The following is a 23,504-nucleotide window of genomic DNA, read 5'->3' as shown; positions in this document are numbered from 1 at the left end:
CGGAAACTTTGTTTGTTCCGTAGACTGTAAAAAAAAAAGAAAGAAAAACATTTTCTGCTCCCCTAGTGTTAGCTGTCTTACTGAGCCATTCTGTGTTTTTCTGTTTAGTTCCAGTATTGTTCTGCATTTATAACTCTCCTAGTTTTAGCTGCGATACGGAACCCTCTTGGTTGTCTTAGTCTTGCCTTGCCTTGTGGGTTTTCTAGTGCTCCGATTCTTGCCCGTGTTTTCCCCTTGCCTTGCCATTCGGACTCTGTTTTGCACCTCTTTTGGACCGCTGCTCGTTTACCTGGATTGTCTCTCGGCTCAGTAAGACAGCTAACACTAGGGGAGTGATAAACGCAGAACAATACTCGGCAGAGAGGAAGAGGAAGTCCATGGTTTAAGTAGGGTGTGTAATTGTGTGATAATTCTCAGGTGTGAGCGTGATTAGTGGAATCAGCTGTGTGTGTTGTCAGTGCAATGGATGATGGGAAATGCAGTCCAGTGTGATGTGTGGAGTGAGAGTCAATATGATGGAGAGGCGAGTGGCAGTCTTGTGGCAGTCGGACGGAAGGCCACGAACCGGATTCGTGACAACGTGTCACTGTAGAAAAGTGAAGCCAAAACATCTCAGTTTGCCATCTCAGTTTTACAAAACATCCCGCTGCCGTCTTGTGAAAATTACGTCCTTTGGAGCCAGAGTCTGCATAGTAATTATCCATCGTTTCATCACAATTTCACAATCCAGTTAGGCACATAAACCATAACTCTTCAAAAACTCCTTGGAGCCATGATTGATGATCAGCTGACTTTCTCAGACCACATTGCTAAAACTGCCCGGTCCTGCAGATTTGCTTTATTTAACATCAAGAAGATCAGGCCCTTTCTTTCGGAACATGCTTCACAACTCCTTGTTCAGGCTCTTGTTCTGTCCAGGCTAGACTATTGCAATGATCTCTTGGCAGGTCTTCCAGCCAATTCTATCAAACCTTTACAATTAATCCAGAACGCGGCAGCAAGATACATTTTTAATGAGCCGAAAAGAATGCACGTCACACCTTTGTTTATCAGTTTGCACTGGCTACCAATAGCTGCTCGCATAAAATTCAAGGCATTAATGTTGGCCTACAAAACCACCTCTGGCACTGCACCCCTTTACCTAAATTCATTACTTTAGACCTATGTGCCTATAGAAGCTTGTGTGTGAGTGAACGGCTATCTGAAGGGTGCTTACATTCCATCATGATTAACATTTGTATTAACATTATTATTTGATATTTATCAGTTCATTATGACATAATAACCTTTATTCTTTATTTCTTAGTGTCTGCATATCTTTATTTTATTACCGGGTTGATGTTTACTTGTTTGGTCTTATCTTGACTTCACAGTGCTATATGTTAAATGTAAATTTGCGTTGTTCCCCTCTAGTTTGACCTCATTTTGTTTTGTATGTAAGTTGGTTCTCTGTTTAGGTTCAAATAAAAACCCATTTGCAGTTGTTTGCTTTTGTCTCCTAACCCTCGGTCACTCACATAAGAAAACAGGCCAAAGGATGCCCATTTCCTGTAGTAGTGGACAATGGATTAAGGCAATTAGCCTCCCACTACAGGTTTGAATTGTGCTGATTTGTGTCTTTATTCCAGGAACACATATGTACTTGAGAATGTGAGCATCTAGGAAAGATGGATGTGCTCATTTCACATTTTTTTTATGGAATTATTGTCCAGGAACATTGAAGAGGTTGCCTTGAAGAGGCCAAGAATGAGCATATTTTGCAAAAGAACTACTGGAGAGGACATATTTCAGGTGATAAACTGCTTTTTCCAGGACAATCTGGATTGAAAAGTGTACCATTATTATGCACTGGTGGCAGGCAGACTGCAATGTACTATTTGGGTTTGCAATGAAAGTAATCCCAAGCATATGGAAACTAATATTATAAAATTCATCAAGGTCATGCCTTTCCATATCACAGACTCTTTCAAATCATCTGTTAGGATGGTGAATCACAGGAAGACAAGTGTCTGGTTCACACTAATATTTGATGGCAACATTATTGAGAAACTGCTTGAAATTCTCACTCAGGTAAGTGTCTTTCTAAAGGAGCACCTGCACTCTCTTGTGGCTCTGCTGGAGGACACACACTGGGTGTTTTGACCAATCTGAAAAACTGAATTAATCACTCCAAGGTAAACATATACAAATTTTGAACATGTATAACAAGGTGTAAGAATATGGGATAGGAGATAAGGATGGAAATGTGCTTCCCTTTGCTTGATGCTTATGTTTATCTTACCAACACTGACACAGACAGAGGGCATGAAAGTGGTGAACACACATATCCAAACTCAAAAGTGACCTGAACTCACACTTCAGTGACACTAAGACAAGATCTGCTAAAATGGAGTTGGTGAGGAACCCTTTGAGTGATTGATAGCAGCATAACCCTTCTAAACTGCAGGAACATCTGATGGGTGTGATGCGCAGGAGTCAATTATGTGTATTTTTTCAAATCTTTCACCCACAACATTGATTGTTTTGAGTGAATCATTGTAATAATGATCACTTAAAATAACTAAATACAATACAATTAAATAATATAATATAATTACGCATTTTATACAATTCTCGAGTATTTTGCTGAATGAAAATGGCAGATATCTATACTGTTACTCACTGATTATCTTCATATCTTTATTGGGGGGGGGGGGGGGGGGGGGGGGTTACTATATCTGTCATCACATCAATTTAATAATTTAACAATATGATAATTTTGATAGCCTGACTAAATATCTGTTAATACATCACAACATTGTCACAAGATAAGAGATAGGGTCAATATCCTAACACGGTTACTCAGAATGATGTGCATTGTGCCTGCTCCAATCATTTTAATAAACATGTAATCATTTGCTGGATATACCACAAGCTATTTTAACATTTTATTAAGCACGGCAAATGAAAGATAGATATCTACAATTGAACTGGAAATAAATGATTAAGATTAATTGTTTTCAAAGAAGATGCTTCATTCGCAAGAATTTGTGAATTTGTGGATGAAGGAAATTTATATTCTTGAACAGCTAGCCACATTAAAAAGTAAACGAATCAAATGTTGAATCTGTAAATTCTAAAATGCACTACTTATTCTTTTTCCACTTCATTTAGGCTAATTATCATTATAATCTTATTGTGACTCCGTATAGGGATATAATGCTGTAAATACAAATAGACTAAAAATACTCAGACTTGAGGAAAAAATGGCAAAAAAATATATTTTAGAATATATAGTTGAGAATATATATATATATATATATTCTCATCTTAATGGGTTAGAAGTAAGTAGGTTGCAGGCAGAGTTGGGTATAACGCGTTTTATTTAATTTCTTTATTTTTAAAATGTGTATAGGTAGTATTTATCAAATTTTAGCTTTTAGTTTTGGATCTGTTTTCAGTTATTTTAATACTACAATTGATTGCTTCTGTTGTCCTCATTTGTAAGTCGCTTTGGATAAAAGCATCTGCTAAATGACTAAATAATAATAATAATAATAATAATACTGTCAGGATCATGGACCTGCTTTTGTTGTGTTTTTGCTCCCCATGTGTTCTGTGACCCAGTTTCTCCCTCATGTTAATTGTTAATTGGATCCCAGGTGTGTCTCCTTAGTTCCCTCGTCATCCTGTCTTTAAAAGCCCCAGTCCTTTGAGTTAGTGTTTGTCGGATCTTGAATTGTCTTCCCTGCCTGTGATGTGTTATCTTCTGGCTATTAAAGACTTGCGTGTGAATTCCTCGTCTCCTGGCTTCCGTGTTCCATGCTTCCCGAGAATTGTGACAATTACTCAGTAACGCGTTACTGTAATCTAATTACTTTTCCTGGTAACGCAGTAAAGTAATGAGTTACATTTTAAATTTATGTAATTTGATTACAGTTACTTATGTCAATAAAATTACATTAGTTACAAATGCAGTGTATAAAAAAAAAAAAAAAAGTAAAAATCATGTTTTGCGCGTCAGTATGCCCTTTAATAAATCACTGGATAATGCGAGCTTACAACATTTAGATGCAATGAAAGCTTGCCTATCATATTTCAAAATGTTGCACTCGACATATTTTAGCATTATTGTTTGGGAAAAGTTCAACAAGTGAACGTGTTCAAGTTTATGTCACAGTAACACTAATAAAGTAAAAAATAAATGACTCATCGGAATGAGATCAACCGCTGGATTAAACCGCGTCGGCATCACAATTCAAGGTTTATTCCTCACAGCGCGTCTTCTTCCAAAAATGAAAAGTAGCCGAGATGAACTTGAGCCTTTCTACAGAGGTGAGGTGAACGTTTACATGTTCGAGTGTCTCAAGCTTCGCGTGGATGATTATCTGATTGATCAGGGATTGATCAGGGCTCAGACGGGAAAGACCTCGTGTTGGTTTCATACAAATTATTTTGTCAGAGAATATTTGTTTTCGACATGACTGACTTCATTTAATAATAGACACTTCAAGCTTTCTTTAGATATACTGTATTTCTCATGTCATTTTCCTTCATTCTAGTGACTCGTTTCAGGAAGATATTCACGGAGACTGGGAATGCAGAAAGCACACACTATTTGTTTTCTTTATTTTACAAAACCAAAAAAAACGAAACAAAAAAATACAGTTTTGTTGCTATTGGGAGTGAATCAGGGTACACAAATTATAGGCCTACTTATGTATTTTTTTCAGTCAATATGAAATTAATGAAAGAGCTATGAGTTTCTCTTTGTAGTGTATTGTTTAGGTTTCATAACTTGAAAAGTAAAGTAAACTTGAAAGTAGGGGTATGACTCAGAGGAAATGACATCATTGGACTGAGGTGAAGCTGACACTGATGAAGTTCTGTATTTGATCTGATTTGATTTTAAGCTTGTTTTTGTATGTTTTTTTGAGGAGGACGAGCTAAAGCGTCAGGCCCTGTCACGCTAAAACATCCCAGAAAATAATGAAAATGTTTTAAATCCAAAACATATCTAAAAAGGTTACTGAAATTGATTGCATGTTAACGGTTTTTATGCCAGCAGGCTGAGTAATAGCAGTTTAAAGTGGCCTTACAAATGAATGGCATTCTTCTTTTTTATTACCTTTATTACATATAATATGTATTTAAAGCATGACATTGTAAAACACCATTTGAATAAATAGACATTACACTGTAACTTTGAAGCTTTTTATGCTCATCGACAATTTTTTTTTAAATTTTGTACCTTTTTTACCTCGGCCTATATAGATATATAGATATAATTGTCATCCACATTAGCTTTGAGTTGATGACTGTAATTATTCCAATTAATACAGGTGGCAGTTACATGGCTCCAGCAATGTCGTGAACGACTAAATGCAGACCCTGAGAAAAAGGAAAAACATCTTCAAAAAGGAAGGGAGAGGTGGAGGCAGAAAAATTAAAGAAGGAAAAGTATTAATAAGTTCAATGAGCGAGACCAAATTATGGAGAGAGCAACAGAAAAAATCTAGAGAAAGGCCACAGTTCCAGGGCCAGGGCCTTCAAGGATAGAAAGGGCTGCCATCACAGTATCACAGCATGGTAATAACAGAGTGATACCATGGTAATAGCTACATTATTACCTAGGAAATGACATGCAATTTCTGCTATTACCATGTAATTTCCTAAGTAATAATGTACTTATTATTATAGTATAACCCTGTTGTTACTGAGCCGTACTATAATGTGGCACCACAGTTACTTTACATTGTTCTATTCAGTTATTGTCTACTGATTACATTTGCTGTATTATAGTAAACGTACTTCATATATTATGAAGTTATATTTCCATAGAAGTAGTGTAACCTTTTAATGACTGTTAACAGGTTGTGTGACAGTAACTTTACCAGTCTAATATTACATTAACATTAATATTATAATAATCATTTAAAATAGGAATGCTTATCAAAACTTTTTCTGCATCAAAGAAATCCAAAAAGTCAGTGCTGTCACACAGGAAATTATGATATAAAAATGTACTATTTGAGGAAATATTGATGAATTAATCTCTTTGACTGTGAGGATGAAGGTGGGGGTAAATATACACTCCTATGTTTTTGTAAAAATCTCTATATGAGTGCCTGGCAGGTATTCTGTGATTTTTCTGTACTACAGTTGACCGAAAAGTTGCTTATATTTCTTATAGGAATTACAAAACCATGTTAAATACAATCAGGGACATGTGACCAATGAGAAAATGCTATTTGTATCAAATAAATTTATTAGGTAACCATTCTAACATATACAAATTTGTCTGTGACAGGGCCTGTCATTTTAGGGGTGAAATGCGTATAAAAATTTATTTTATTCAATCATAAAAACATGCTGAGATGGCACATATGCGTTTCTCATAGTTTAACATGTCCTCCATATGACTCAATGTTCAGATTTAATAATAATAATAAAAAAAATGCACGTGAAAATGCACGTTTCTGGTAGATTGTAGCTTGTAGTGGATTACTTTTTTTTTTGTACCTTACCCAACACTGGTTGCGGGTAAACTGACTTATTAATGACAGCATGCCGCTTGGATCACGAGCTCAGAAATCCCTCAATTCATACGTTATGTGGTTGGAAGCTGCATCAAAGGTGACCTCTCTGCGTCACTGTCGCCTGATTAATATTCATATAAGCCAAGCCAAGTAGTGCACATGCTCAGTGAGGTTGTAGTGAAGTCTCATGAAGAACAGGTCCTCCTCCTCTTCCTCTCTTCAGTGCGCAGATCGGATCATGTTCATCAAGCGCTCTTCTTTTCTCGCGCGCCACTCTGCGGAGTTTGGCCTGTTTCGGGGGAAATCTTTATAGCAGCTTGTTCAAGGAAAAGTTCACGTGAATGTTCTCTGTGTGTGAGGTAGGTTTTAACGAGTATTAACAGAGTTTGTTTCGTTTTTGTTTCTGTGTTCAGCGCTGTTTAGTCCCTGTAATGGGATCATTCATTGCTCTCCTCTCTCACAAGCTTTGGAATAACAATCGGTCTGCCATGCTGTGGTTGCTGGGACAATCCTTCACAAGAATGTGCTGGACAGAGCATTCACACACACACACACACACACACACACACACACACACACACAGCGCGCGTTTACCTAATTATCTAAATGGAGACGTTAGGATATATATATTTATCCTGCTGAATAATAGAAACAATCACAGAATTAGTAATGGTTTTACTGGTTATGATGGGAATTGTATTGGTTTTATTGGTGGCTTGTTAATGCCACTAAATCCTAATGGAATATGTCCCCAAACACACTACGGGAAACCATTTTTTAATGGTTAAAAGTTGATGTTTTGTAATGTTTATAATGGTATTTGTAGTGGAAACCATTAGAATGTATGTGATGGTTTCTATTGTTTATTTTTCTTCAGCAGGGTAGCTAGTTCTATCTTTCTAGTTATCTATCAAATGATGACTTTTCCAAAAATAGGTTTTGGTTTTGTCAGATTTTAAGGTCTTCTTGGTACAATTATGCCCCCAAAGTATAGCTAATGATACAACCAGGACATTCACTGTGTAATTTACTATTGTGACCAGCGTTTCTGCCAAAACACTGTACTTGCTGTACCAAAATAATATACTTTTTCACAGCTTTGTATTAGCCACTAAGCCTATTTATTTATAAATCTAATTTATTTTAGATTTATTATGATTTATTTAGATTTATTTATTTTGAGAGGCTACATTATTTTACATATCTAATCTGAAGCATTATTAACGGGTGTTCGGTTATTTATGTGCATGAGTTTATTTCTGTGAGCTCAGTTAAGCACAGTTCATCCTCGCTGATACTGTATTGAGACATTTAGTGACTGTAATGTCTGAAATCATTTGAAGCAGCTCTATATTGCTTTTAAAATGCATCTTTATCACTATCAGATTGGTTTCTGTTGTTGGTCTCAAACCCTTTGTCTGATGGAGGGGTTTCTGGCTCAGATGTGTGTGATATCATTCAGACTTTCTATGTCTAGATTTTTTCTGGTATTGGTCATCCGATGTACAGATCATATAACAACTTCGGTCATATCTGAAACCCATTAAGTGAAGTGGTTTATAGATAATGCGTTGTAAAACTCACACAAATCTATGTTTTATTAAGTGGCAGAACTTGAAATCAATTTGATTGAGTTTCATAACAATATTGATAGTTCTTATTTAAAGAGTAATTTAAATGCAAAATGCTGTCTCACCATAGAAATCATGGTCAGATGTTAAATATGTTGCATAAATGAAATGAATTATTTTTTAACTTTAAATGAGGACGGAATGTGCTTGTCATAAAAATGTCAAAATATATTCCTATTTATTGACAATGAAATGTGAGTTTGACATGATCTTGACAGGTTTCGTGAGATTCACCCTTTATTTTGGATCAAACTCTGTATCATTTAATAGATCTGCTCTGAGCGTGTGCTCCAGACATATTCTGGCAAGAACATTTAGCAGAGATCCACCTCAAATCCTTTGAATAGAGCTGAAATATGAAACTCTTGCTGTACGTCGCCACAAGGAGAAAGGATTACGACGAACCGTCATAGGGATAAGGTTTCAAAGAGGGAAATAATCAAGTCCTCTTAGGAAAAGATTGCTAGTATAGCAGTCTATATGTTTTTACAAAAGCACTTAAATTAAATACTTGGCTCAAGTAGCACAACTACTTCCTCATTTTTCTAATTATGGCTCAGGCGTTTGCAGTATAGCAATGTCCAGCTGCCTTTTCTTTAATGATGTAACTAACCAGAAGGCAACAGTTCAAAGAGAGAGTGGGCAGTTTCTTAGCCCTTTTCCTCACTCTGGAGATGTAAAAATCTTGGAGGTTGGGCAGGGGGGCACAAATATTCCTCTCAGCACAGTCCTGACTGTCTGCTGTAGTCTCTTGATGTCTGATTTGGTAGCTGAACCAAACCAGACAGTCCTGGTCCAACTCCTCTCCCTAGTCCAACCAGTTCTTTTCCTCGTCCAACTCTCCCTCCTCCAAACATTTTCTTTCTTTTTATGCTTCTCTGTGTTGTTCTGTATTGTTTTGAACAAAACCAATCCAGAGAGTTTTATTGTGCATGGCCATGTACGGAAAGACTTGCTCTTTTAAGCTGCTTTTGTTGCAGAAGTAGAGGCTTTCCACTATATTTAAAGTTTGGAAGTTTGCTGTGCTTAAGCATTTGTAAAAAACATAAGAAAGATCCATGATTATTGGTATGGGTTAAGCTTGTGTGAAGAAAACATTTAAGCATTTTAGAAACGTGTTAATTGACTGAATATTGTGTGAAAACAACATGAATTGTGTTAATGGTATGGTCACAACAGACGGATGTTATGCTAATTGTGTCTAGAATTTTGAAAATGTGACTCCAGATTGGACAAAGGGATGTTAGCAATTGAAAAAAAACTGTAAAAACCAAAAAAAAAAGTCATTTTCATTACTTGACAAATTAAATGGTAACTGAAATAAAATAAAATATAAAATATTTTATTTCAGCTAGTTGCCAATAACAGTTCTCCTTCTAATTGAGTTGATGCACTAAAATAACTAAAACTAAAATAAAAATTATTTTATATATATATATATATATTGTGGCGGGAGGAGCAAACGACAGACACAGTGGGTGTGGCGTCAAGCCTCGGAGAGGTTTTTATTAAACAATAAAAAGGGAAATAAAGTGTCCAAAAGGGGAAAAGTGTCCAAATAAACAGGGAACCAGGTGTCCTCATTGTGCCGCGGGGCTTGTGAAGGAAGGCAGTGTTCGACAGGGAAGGGTCCAGGGAAGGGGCGGAGTCCGGTGGCCGCACACGCTCCCCTCTTGGGGCCGGGCGAGCGAGTGGCGGCGGCGTTTCTTGCGCGGCGACGTCCATCTCCTGAGCCTCCGGCGCTTCTGGGGGATTCGACGGCCCGGCATCCTGGCCCGTCAGCAGTCTCGCGGGTGCGGCAGTCCTCCTCGACGCACCCTTCCTGGACCCACGAGGACACCAGCGTGCATGCACGGGGAAGAGACCGGTCTCCCGAGGAGAGGCGCGCTCGGCGTTTAAACAGCGGCGGTGATGAGGCTCCATTCACATCAGGTGCGCCTCATCACACGCCGCCAGCCCTGCGTGTTCAGCGCCCCTCCTCTCTCACACACCCACTCCCGTCGGGAGCCTGGTGAAGGGCGGCGAATACGGGACGGGGTGGTGATGGACAGGGGGAGGCAGCCGACTCGTCACAATATATATATATTTTAAATGAAGAGTTAATTTGTTAATAAACGCCACTTTCAAAAAAAATGAGCTGATTGCTGTGCATTATTGTCCACATATAGCACGATCTGAACCCTAAACACATTTTGAAAAGAAACGCTAGCTGAGAGGAGTCCCGTCAAAGCTGACTAAAAGTGATCAAGGACGGATAATTTCGACGAACCTGTGATATCTTCTTCAGGGCGAAAAATAAAAATAAAGGCTGAAATGTTTTCATGGATCCTTGCGAAAGCAGCACGTTACAGTGGTGAGGGAAAAGCTCCGTGTATTGCGTATAATCACATCCATACAGTCTATGATCACAACGTTTGTCAGGCATCTACATTGTCATCGGAGGAGATTACAAAGATTAAACCAGTGGGTTTTTTAACTCTAACACATGAAATGTGGAGTTACCTGCTTTTGCCAAAAAACAACTGTTGGAGTTATCTGCTTTTGCTATAAAACAAACTTTTAATATGTAAAAAACAACAACAACATACTTTCTATTAACTTTAGTTTTGTAAATTGCCTGTATTTGTTTAGTTATTACTTAATCAAAACAACCCAACTGCAGTTTGACTGATATTACTTGGAGTTATCGGTTTTTGCAAACTAATTTTCATATATATATATATATATATATATAGAGAGAGAGAGATTTTAATTTATTTTATTAAAAATATAGAAATAAAAACTGATACAAAGTACAGATAAAATCTAATAATAATATCTCAATGTTATTAAAATAGCTATGGCTTAAACTGTTTTTTTTTTTTTTTTTATCCAAAAAGACAATATAATATAACATGTCAATCTTTAGAGTTAAATGGTTTTCGGGGGTTTTAGTTGTTGCACACCAGAAAATGATGTCATGAAAATTAAATTTCATAAGTGCACTTTTATGCCCTGAACCTTTCTCTGTATAACTCATGTTTCTCTCACACAGGACCATAACTAAATTAACTTGCAGCCAGATGCGTGTCTGATTTTTCTGTTCACATTATGATCAGTAATCTGATTAGCTGTATTGTCATGTTGGTGATGTGAAGATGAGCGAGGGCTCTGGGGATTGTTAATGGACAAACTGAGCATCAGGGCTTGTACAAATGCTGAAGAGATATTTACCGTTAGAGATGCCATATGCCATTTATATTCCATGAAATTTACAGATGATGTACATTGTAAGTTGTGATAAAATTACTTTTTACATATAAGATCAAAAGGTTGAACAATGCAGATTAATTTTCACAGCCTTCTTATTTTTGGCCATGACTGTAGAATTTAGTGTTTGATAACTTTATTAAATATTATTTTCTACTTGCTGTAGGGTACAGGTAAATATGACATTTAATGGGTTTGTGTGAAGATTAAGTTCACTTACATTAGTTATTTTTTTAAAGGCTAATAAATGTTAAATCGATAGCTCTCAATTATACTGTAATATTTTATTGTATTATAGTCAATGGTTATATATTAGGGGGGAAAAAGTCAGAGGCTTCAGTTGTTATCAGTGATACTTGCCTTCAGTCATAAAAAAGATGGCATTACACAAATATAAAAAAATATATTTTCATGTTTCTACATTAATTTAAAGATTTAGAAAATTTTTGTCCTGCATTCTCCTGAAATGGTGGGAATGTGTTTCTATTGTTTTGGGTAAACTATGAGACAGCTGAGACCATTCTTCAGGTTGCGAAGAGGCCAGAGTTTAAAGCTCACTAATGTGTGGGACCATAAAACATGAAAAGAGAGAATCCAGAGAATCCTTTAAAGACACACAGGGAGGCTGGAGGGGATATGCCTACACATGCTCATGTCAGCTGTCCTCTGAATTACTACCATAGTGCATCTCTTTCAGTGGTCATCATCATAAATACTACATGTCTGAAACTGACTTTGAAGTTCTGGGGGGTTAGACTGGTTAGTGCAGTAGCTTTGCGCATTCTAAAGCACAATATTCACAACAAACCATTATACCAATCACATTCAAACAAAAAGTGTATAATAGCAGTAGTCATTCTCTTCACACTTGGGGAACTTCTAGCCTGTCATGCTAGTGTAGTCTGTATATAACATGCCATTACGCAGTGAGATTTAATTGACCGATGGTCATGCTGTTTGCAGTGAACATAACTGCTGTTTAAAAAGAAATGCCTCTAGTACGTACATTATTTTTATGATCTACGGGTTCACGTTTAACAGATGTGATATCACAGTGCCTCACACGGTTTTGGGGTTAGACTTTTTTTTTTTTTTGGTTGCTGGTTGGGTTTAAGAGGGAGAGCATAACTGAGTTTGCTTTTCCACTGTTTGTGTCTGTCATCAGACTCTTGTCTCTACGTGTGGTGCTGTGCTTTGATGCAAAACGCAATGCATTTTAAGGAATAAGATCATTAAATGTGTTTTCCCTGTCAAGTTGAAACTATGTAACTTTTGTCATAAGCTCACCTTTGGTCATATGCTGTGTACATCAAGAGAAAGTTGCAAGAAATTTCACGGGCATCGGAGGAAACACATTGCATCTGACCCTTAGCCAAACTAAACATGATCAGATGACATAACTCAAGTCTTTGCTAATAGGTATAAACGGGGTCAGTGTAAGCATGATACATTAGAAAAACAAGATTCCTAATCATTTGCACCAGATAAGTTTGAGCGGCACATTTCAGAGCCGATTGCAATGACTCACACTAGTGATACTATGCAGCAAATCTTGGCTCCATGATTGTTTATATCATTACAACATGTAAACTGTGTTTTTGTAGACTTTATTAAACTCTTTATATAATGTTAGATGTATATTATACCTTTATCCACATGCTTACAGTACACTCACATAAAGCTATATATCTCGACTACCTGACATTATTTTGTTGCACAATGTAACCATATTATCACCCAGCTCTTTATATAAAGTTTTGATATATAACTCTGTCCAATTTAATCCACATACTGTATACTCACGTACAGACATATATACTAGACAGCAAAACTCAACTGCTTGATTGCTTGTATCATCGCAACATTTACAGCTGTAATAGGCCAAATGTGACTAAAAGGCATGAAGATGTAAAGATATTAGAAATATTTAAATCATGATTTTCTGGAAAGCTGATTTAATAGAATGTGTATTGTGAAAAGCACTATGTAAATAAATTTGAGTCGACAATGCAATAGAGTTTTACAAAGAGACTGATATTGAAGGGTGGTGCTGTTAAAAACTATTTTAGTAACAGCAAGCATTGTGTAGCTTTTTACTCAATTCATATGCAAGGAGGGACTTTATACAGTTTTTGTTATGTAAAAGAACATTTAATTTGATTGGGTCATCAAAAATGGTCACGAAAACATAAATTATAATTGTTTTGGCATGAAATCCCATCAGTAGCATTATACAGTGGTGTCCAAAATTAAAAGAACATTAGTATTTTCAGCAGCTTCAGTCAGTTATTTCTATCTTTTGCTGTAGTGTGTCAGTAGGAAATATATGTTTACATCTCCAAACATTCATTTAGCCATTAAATGTAAAAATCATTTTACAGCATTTTTACACAAGTGTCTTACATTTTTTGACAGTACTGTAGCTTTGCAGGTAGGTTTCATAAAGCGTCTTGGAGACGTTGCCACAGTTCTTCTGGATTTAGTCCGTCTCAGTTTGTTCTGTTTCTTCTTGTCATTGCAGACAGACTGATGATGATCAGATCACATCTCTGCGTGGAGCACTGGCTGCTATCAGACAAAAATCTCACTGGATTATTACAATTAATGCTGTTATTACCATTTTTTGTTTAACTGGTGAAAATACTAGTGTTCTAATAATTTTGGCCACCACTGTAGGTGAAACACATGGAACAAAATCAAAATGATTAATAAATGTATGATATGACCCCTTCAGTGACAAATCAGCTGATGTAGCGCTGACAACCGCACAAACCTCCCTCTCTTCAGTGTCTAGTCACATCCGTTTACTCTGGAAAACTATGGCTGCTGTTATGACAGTTGTGCCATTTCCTGTTTCCCTACAGGCTTCTCCAAACGACATGAGGGTTAGATCCCTCCAAGAGCTGGACATCTATGGTTCCTCTCTCCTCGCATCCCAAGGCAGAGGGACTCATCCCTGTTTCTGATCCCAGTCATTCCCCCCTCCCCAAGTCTTTCCCTAATTCATGAGCCAGCAGGATGCATCATCTGTGCGAGCCCTCTCTGAGCGTCTCCTCATAGCCTCGCACAAGGGCCAAGCTGAACATGTGGTTCAGCTCATCAACAAAGGGGCCAAGGTAGCCATTACCAAGGTGAGTAACATGCTTTAGTAAACTTAGTAATATACTGGGTTCAGAAGTCTGAAAAGTTGTTGGTCCACCCTTATGGTAGAGCGAATTACATTTCTGTACAGGTTTTGGAGCTTATTTGCATAAAAATATTGCATTTCAAGAACGTGGTCTTGTCCCAAATCGCACATCTGCCAATCAGTTTCCTCAAATTAAATGAGTGTTGGTATTATTACTCACTTACTGTAAATTATACAGTATATTACAATAAAGATCTGTGGTTTTACAGTACAGTTGTAATTGGTGATTTACGGTACTCTTGTTAATTTACAGGCTTGCTGGCAACTCAAATTGTTTTACAGTGAGTTACTGTATTATTATTTAATTTTTTTTTACAGTGTACTAATTAACGACCTGTATGCAGGCTAATATACAACTAGCTAATAAGCAAATAGTAAATTGGCCCATAAAATAAAGTGTTACCGATAACTGATGCACTGTGTTTTTCAGAGGGAAGTGTGGTACTGTGTTCAGTGTATATGTTGCCGGCTTATGATCCGGTGTATTCAGTGTCTCAGAGCAGCTCGGATGTAAAGGAAGGAATTTAGGAATTTTTAAAATGCTTTCTTTGTGAAAGTTGTGTTGGAATGCAATGCATAGTGTTGACTTGAAGACATGTCATTGCCACTAATGTAGCGTGAAGTGTTGTTGTTATTACTGTTACTAGAGATTAAATTGTAGACAAACATAATCTCTGGTGTCAGCTGATCTTTAAATGGACATGAGCGCACAAACCGCTTTAGTCTTACTGTCACCTCTAATGTTATTATTTGAAGTATACTTTTAAATGCATATGATAAAGATTCATCATGAAACAACAACTTGAGACTGGAGATGATTTGATTTGATTTGATTACAAAATAATTGTAAATGTATTAATAAAACATTATATGCATATTTACTTTTGAGTTGAAAACATTATTTATAAAAAAAACAGTAAAATATTAGAGTTACTCCCCCCACTCCCACCCAAAATACCACACCCGTGAATACCTGGGGTGTCGCATTCAAAGTTTCAGGTGTTTCGTCTCACCACAGGGTTTTATCTGATATGTGAAAGCCCCCAGGCCTACCTGCAGAGACCTCCACAGATCATTCAAGCACAGACAACACATGGCCTTCTCACCAGAACAATGGCGAGACCAGAGCACCTGCTGAGCAGAGCTCAAGCCGTGAAGATAAGAGACATGGCAGGAAAAGAACGAGTGAGACTTCTGACAGCCCAAAAGGAAAAGAGATCAGACCACCACTTTGAGTCAGATTCTGATTTAATTCATATTCATATTCTGCTAAATCTTGTAAATATCATAAATAATGCAAATTCAGAATTCGGTTCTGTGAGTATAGAAAACAACCACTTTGACAATTAAGGTTAAATAAACTATCAATATAATTTGTCAGTATATTTTCAAGGAGGTGAACACCAGGTGGTACAGACATAACCAAGCACATACGTCTGGTCTCTTCCCCTGCATTGTTACATAATCACTCCCACTAGTGCTGCACAATATATCCGATTTCAGAATATAAAAGGTTTTGAGCGGTTTTACGCTCACAGGTGTGACACACAGTCTTTAATTACTGCGTATTGTTTGTTGCTGCCTTTATACATCCTGGATGAATTGGACACTTTCTCGGTCTCTTCTAGGCGCTTCGCTCATCATGTGAGGGGATTTTAACATTAATCTAGACTACTGTAACACCCTTTTTTCACCCTCCAGTACTGATGACCTCCTTCACGTGTGTGACGTCACTTCTTGATCTCATGGTGCTGTTAAAAAGGATCTTTGGAGGCCTAAGATTACCCTACTGCACCTCTTCACTTTTTTTTTTTTTTGTATGTCTGCAACTACATCTGACATGAATTCCACCCTGTAATCAACACTTAATGCCCTCTGCCCTGCAGTAATAAAGATGTCTTCAGTTTAACCTGCCTATGGCAGCTTACTAGGTCATTTGGTTATTGCTCTCATACTGTAGTATACTTTGAATTCGGTAAAAAAAAAAAAACCTCTGTGGTGTAAATTAAGTATTTCTATAATAGCCTATACCAGGCTTGTTTTGAAATATGCTCTGATCAAACCCAGACACTTAAACTTTACCTCTTTAACTTACCATTTTTTGCACAATAACATCAAAATGAGCTGGATCTGTTAGTATGGCACCTAACAAGATGGAAATAGCAAGTTAGCCATTGCTGTGGAGGGTTTGAGAACTAGATTGAGTATATGTCAGCTTGGAGTTCTTTTAAAATATTGATATAATCAAACTGATTTTTTGTAGGATATAATGTTTTAGATTGACAATCCAAATAATACCACAGAACATCACAGAATTCATCAAATTGAATGCTAATACTTGATGTGTGTGCTGTTATTTTTCCCATAAAATGACATCACTTCCATTAAGGAAGTGTTAATAATAAAATGCAATATACATTTTTTTAAAAATATGAAAAGAATTTTCCAAAGAAGTCATGTCTTGTTTAAATCATTTTTATTACATAAATGAACAAATCAAAGTAATGAAACTGCATCTGGAAACATGACAAGAAAGATCATCCACTAAAACCAAACCAAAGTAGTGAAATTTGCTATTTGTGAGTTTAATATTTTGTCCATTGTGTTAATATGGGGACTTGAAAATGTACTACAAAATAGGAATGACCTATTGGATAACATGCCATTTGTTTGGAAGAATAGGATAAGGACCAGGAAAATATCACAGAAGGCCTACGAGACATAATTGAGGCCAGGCAGCTAAACAATCTTTATCTCGGAGTTAAAGAAAAATAATAATAAAAAAACTCCTAATATCTCACTGGCAGCTTTAAATCAATGTTTTTATCTTTTATCTTGTGCATTATTGTTTTATATTGTGCGGAATATATGCTAACATTACAGAATTAAAACTGTCTACACAGTTATCTTTGCAGTATACATATAGGTCATTCTGTGTCTGTCTATTCAACCACATTTCAGAAACATCACCGGCTTAAATGTTTCATTTTGGTAATTTTTTTTTTTCTTTCACATGTATAATGATGAAAGCCAAAATATGAAATTTCACTGAGCATTCCACTGTTTTGTAGAGGGGGGTCAAAATGATCATGTTCACCTGAGATTCAAATTACAGGAGGGTAAAAAATGACCAGAAAGATTCCAGGGTCATTGTTACTTTTACACAGAGATATGTCTAGTAAAGGGAATTTGATTTCAGCAATCTTTGTTTCATTATATGGTAGTGCTGACCATTCATAAAGCACTTTTCACTTTACTCCAAAGTTTGCATGCCAGTACCTCAAGAAGTATTAAAGATATCTTAATGACCTTTTAGATTATTCCTTTTTGCATCTTCATTTTTAAGGCCCTACTTGGTTCAGTTCCAGAGATATTATCTCAATGTGGCTCCAAGAAGAGTAAATTGTTAAACTGTACACATTTTCAGTGGTCAAAAACCAAATGTGGGTCGCTTTGCATACGGATGATACGTCATTTCTTTTAAAGAGGAATATCTGAAGATCAAAAAATGTTGAAACTCGTGAACTTCTTGAGTTATTGGCCTGCAAACTTTGTAGAAAAAATACTATTAACAAAATCTAAAATTTGAGACGGAATGAGTAGTATGATAAAACAGCTTAATCATTTCACCCATAATATTTCTAAGAGAGGACATTTACATCATATTATATCTAATATCTGTACTGATGCATGTTCCATCAACACTATAAATACAGCAGCTACAACACACCTTGTGAAATAGGCAGCCTGGCATGAGTGTCGTCTGTTACATAACGTCTGTTACAGCTCTGTGATTATTTCTCTTTGTGACATGGTTTCTTGGCTGAAGTAGCATAAGGCTGGTCTTCTGGGAGATTAGTCAATGTGCTAAACGGAGAACGGATGTTTATCCTGCTGGTTATTTCATGTATTGCATTTTATTTAGTCTCACTCGTTATGTAAATGGATGATTTGGATTCATAACAGACATCTGCAGAGTTTACTCTGAGCTTTGTGTCACGGTCACACATGGTTCGGTCATGTGTTTTGTCCCACACACATTCACTGGCTCCCAGATCAATTCAGCCTGTGTTTGTTCCCATGCCTGATTGTGTGTGTTGTTTGCTCACAGAACGGCAGAACCCCTCTGCATTTGGCTGCCTATAAGGGCCACATTGCAGTTGTGAGGATTCTCCTGGCCGCTGGGTGTGACCTGGATATTCAGGATGATGTGAGTATAACATATTTGCCGTATTTTCACTTTTGAGCAGAAAGCACATAGATCTGCTCTCGTAAAAATAATCACATCATTGGTGTTTTAATTTTCTCTCATATTTTTCATTTTGTTTGGTTAGTCACATTTTCTTATAAATGTGGCCAGTGCCAAATATGACTCTTCACACAGTCCTCAAATGAACGATAACAAAGACGGTATGCTGTGATACAGAAGTAAATATACAGGCCACTTAAGTCAGTGTTTAGACATTCATTTGTAAGAGGATGTGCCGTGGACGGCAGCGAATGTGTGCACAGGCAATCAGAAGGACAAGAATGAGGAGAAAGAGAGCAAAATCTTGTAAATATTTATGATAGGACCCTCAGGTTTTGCTTGTATAGAGCTGTCACCGTAATACTTATGAATTCAACATCTCCCTGTCCCTTCACGGACTACCTAATTCTGATTTGACTGTTCAGACTGAGGTCGCACTGCAAAACATCAGAGCTGTACCTCATTTAGGACCACATATGAAAGTGGCACAAATCAGAATGAAAAAGATCAGACTCCATGTGGTTTGTGCTGTTCAAACAGAGTCACATATGAGGAAAAATGCAACACTTTAGAATAGGGACCAATTCTCACTATTGCTTATTAGCATGCCTATTATTAGTATTTATAACACACATATTCTGCATGACCATATTCTAAATCCCTAATCCTACAACTACCTTACCAACTATTACAGTTTTTTTACGATCGCTATGACAATTTTTTCAAGACTTCTTCCAATTTTTCTAAACTCTTAATGCACCAACACACAATTGACAAAATGATTAATTTCATGCTCAAAATCACACATTGCAAACTAAACTCCAACACTAATTTATAAAATACAATAATACACTAACTGACATATCACTGACATCACTGAATACAATAATGAAATGTGTTTAATCTTGTCATTTTACATTCTTGACACACTATTTTCCTATTTTGATATTGTGCAGTTGCTTTGACACAATTTGTATAAAAGCGCTATATAAAGGTGACTTGACTAACACAATACACTACATCTACTAAAACACTGCAAACATGTCTCAAAATCTAATTATTATTCCAAAAACACTAACACATGTTCTCTTCCAACAGGAACATTTAGTCAATCATAGCACAATATCATAAAAACACTAACATCAAATGGAATTAGAGAAGCTGCGTTATTTTAGGTGTCAGGGCTGACCTTAATAGACAGTATATTGTATTGATCATAGATTGTGTCATCTGATCTGCCCAGTCTTCTACATTTGGCCACATGTGCTCATCCACATCACACCTGATATCTTCTCTGGCAAGGCATCTTGGGAAGAATCTTTTGGTATGCCTTATCCACCCCTGGTATCGTTCAGCTGTGATGTCTTGGCATGTAGCATCCATTGCATCCAGGAGGGGCATTTGGTCCTGTGGACAATGGTCAAAACCCTTCCATCTCCAGGCTCAGAAAAACTCCTCAATGTGGTTGAGGAAAGAGGAGTAAGGTGCAAGAAAAAGAGACATCATTCTCGAATGGGTGTCAAACCAGGCTCTGACTGCACTGGGAATGGTGGAATGCCACATTATCCCATGTGATCACATATATTGGCAAGTGGTCTCCCACCTGTCCCATTTCTCTGGCACCAGTCTTTGGTACAGATCTTCTAAAATCTCACATTTATGCAGGAGTGCATTTTTTCACACAAGATCAGCCCAGAAAGGTCCTCTTTTACTGTATATCATATGGTCATGCGATTGAAAGAACCTCAACACCTGAGTGTGTTTCCTAAATGGGAATCAGCTGTAATTTACACTCACCTAAAGGATTATTAGGAACACCATACTAATACTGTGTTTGACCCCCTTTCGCCTTCAGAACTGCCTTAATTCTACGTGGCATTGATTCAACAAGGTGCTGAAAGCATTCTTTAGAAATGTTGGCCCATATTGATAGGATAGCATCTTGCAGTTGATGGAGATTTGTGGGATGCACATCCAGGCACGAAGCTCCCGTTCCACCACATCCCAAAGATGCTCTATTGGGTTGAGATCTGGTGACTGTGGGGGCCATTTTAGTACAGTGAACTCATTGTCATGTTCAAGAAACCAATTTGAAATGATTCAAGCTTTGTGACATGGTGCATTATCCTGCTGGAAGTAGCCATCAGAGGATGGGTACATGGTGGTCATAAAGGGATGGACATGGTCAGAAACAATGCTCAGGTAGGCCGTGGCATTTAAGCGATGCCCAATTGGCACTAAGGGGCCTAAAGTGTGCCAAGAAAACATCCCCCACACCATTACACCACCACCACCAGCCTGCACAGTGGTAACAAGGCATGATGGATCCATGTTCTCATTCTGTTTACGCCAAATTCTGACTCTACCATCTGAATGTCTCAACAGAAATCGAGACTCATCAGACCAGGCAACATTTTTCCAGTCTTCAACCGTCCAATTTTGGTGAGCTCGTGCAAATTGTAGCCTCTTTTTCCTATTTGTAGTGGAGATGAATGGTACCCGGTGGGGTCTTCTGCTGTTGTAGCCCATCCGCCTCAAGGTTGTGCGTGTTGTGGCTTCACAAATGCTTTGCTGCATACCTCGGTTGTAACGAGTGGTTATTTCAGTCAAAGTTGCTCTTCTATCAGCTTGAATCAGTCGGCCCATTCTCCTCTGACCTCTAGCATCAACAAGGCATTTTCGCCCACAGGACTGCCGCATACTGGATGTTTTTCCCTTTTCACACCATTCTTTGTAAACCCTAGAAATGGTTGTGCGTGAAAATCCCAGTAACTGAGCAGATTGTGAAATACTCAGACCGGCCCGTCTGGCACCAACAACCATGCCACGCTCAAAATTGCTTAAATCACCTTTCTTTCCCATTCTGACATTCAGTTTGGAGTTCAGGAGATTGTCTTGACCAGGACCACACCCCTAAATGCATTGAAGCAACTGCCATGTGATTGGTTGATTAGATAATTGCATTAATGAGAAATTGAACAGGTGTTCCTAATAATCCTTTAGGTGAGTGTATATATTTGCAAAACTTCAATCAGCTGTTTCTCATTAGCAATGGAATAAAATACAGGGGACATATTTGCGTTTCAATTCACAATATGAACAGCTTGTTCACTTTGACTTTAGCCTATAAGTTAGGTTTAGAAAATGATGTCTGATATCTGTTCTGACATACAGTGTGAAAGCATTTGAAAATTTCAGTAAAAATCCATTGTTTTGGTCTTGGTTGAGCTTGTGTGTTACAGAAGTTCAAGCATTTTAAATGTGTGTTAACTGTATGTATTTTGTGTCAAAGCAGCAAGAAATGTGTTAATTGTATAGCCTACACAGACGGATGTTGTGCTAACGGTGTTAAGAGTTTAGGAAAATTGTTATAGCGATCGTAAAAAAAAAACTGTAATAAGCAGCAAATTAGTAGCTTATTGAGGCAAAAGTCGTAATTAATAGTTAATAGTGAGAATTGGACCTTAAATAAAGTGTGACCGAAAAAATGTGATTTGAGCCAACTAAAGTGTCTTAAATGTTTGTGTACATATAAAGAATTATTCACAAAAAAAAGTCAGTTTAGTCACGAGTTACTCACCCGCATGTCTTTCCAAACCCATGTGACTTTATTCTATAGAACACAAAAGGAGAAGTTTTGAAGTAACTCAAGACAAGGCATAAAACGACCATAACTCATGCATTATATGTCAAGTCAGAAGACAAATGAGGAGCAGACCACATCACAGGTCTTTTGAAACTGATGCTTTTGCTGTTTTGTTCACCTTGTGTCTCGACCTTTAGGGCAGGTGATATTCCACAATACAAACTCAAATGTGTTTCCATAAACCTTATCTGTGTTTGGGCAACCATGCCATTTTTGTTGTTTATTTTGTTTTCTACACCAGAGAAAGGATCATGGTTTTACAGATGTCAGCGTAGTCCTTTAGTGCTCTACAGAAAACTGAAAACAGAGAAATGTTGATCTTAAACAGTGTTTCCTGCACTCTGTTCTGAATCTAGTGCTACAGCAAACAAGATCATGTTCATACAGCATCATTCTTTTCATTTCCAACTTGAAATGGATAATGATCTGTTGTTGTTTTATGACCAAAATCAGAAATCTGTAGGAAAGACTGGTCCAAAAAATATTTTTCTATCTTGTTTTATAATAGGAAATGTGAGCTCCCTTTGCACAATGGCAGAGGAGCCAGTGAGAGTAACACACACCTCCCTCTTAAAGTGCTGTAATACACACTGTGCAGCCAGAATCACCACAGACTGACAGATGTTTCAGTTATATTTATATTGTGTTGCTCTCAGGGTGACCAGACGGCCTTACACAGAGCAGCTGTGGTGGGAAACACTGATGTCATTTCAGCTCTCATTCAGGAAGGATGTGCACTAGATAGACAAGACAAGGTAACAATCTCTCATTCACTTATACTAGAAAAAGAGTTATTATTGCAGAAATTGCAATGATCTGTTTACAGAGACTTTCACTGCTGATATGTAAAGGATAATGTACAGTCATTGCTACTGAAAAATAAATTCTGATAGGACGATGTCTTGAAGTGTACTGTACATTATTATGCATTATTACACAGCTACTTGCCGAATAAATAAATGGACATTAAATACTGATTTAAGTGAAAAAGTGTCTATGTAAGAATCAGAACTATGTAAGAAAT

General features: G+C 37.2%; 1 protein-coding gene across 1 annotated transcript in view; it reads left to right on the top strand.

Moving 5' to 3' along the window:
- The first annotated feature begins 6,694 nt into the window (after window positions 1-6,694).
- Window positions 6,695-23,504, top strand: part of LOC306880274 (ankyrin repeat domain-containing protein 6-like) — a 29,631-nt gene continuing 12,821 nt past the window's right edge. Inside the window, exons 1-4 of the mRNA XM_079433715.1 lie at window positions 6,695-6,877; window positions 14,263-14,529; window positions 18,697-18,795; window positions 23,137-23,235. Coding sequence (XP_079289841.1) covers window positions 14,404-14,529; window positions 18,697-18,795; window positions 23,137-23,235 — 324 coding nt within the window. The 5' untranslated portion in view covers window positions 6,695-6,877; window positions 14,263-14,403. The remainder of the gene's footprint in view (window positions 6,878-14,262; window positions 14,530-18,696; window positions 18,796-23,136; window positions 23,236-23,504) is intronic.

Source organism: Barbus barbus, assembly GCF_936440315.1.
Source record: "Barbus barbus genome assembly, chromosome: 14".
Classification (NCBI taxonomy): Eukaryota; Metazoa; Chordata; class Actinopteri; order Cypriniformes; family Cyprinidae; genus Barbus; species Barbus barbus.
Note: the sequence above shows the minus strand (reverse complement) of the source record. Positions and strands in the feature narration are given on the sequence as shown.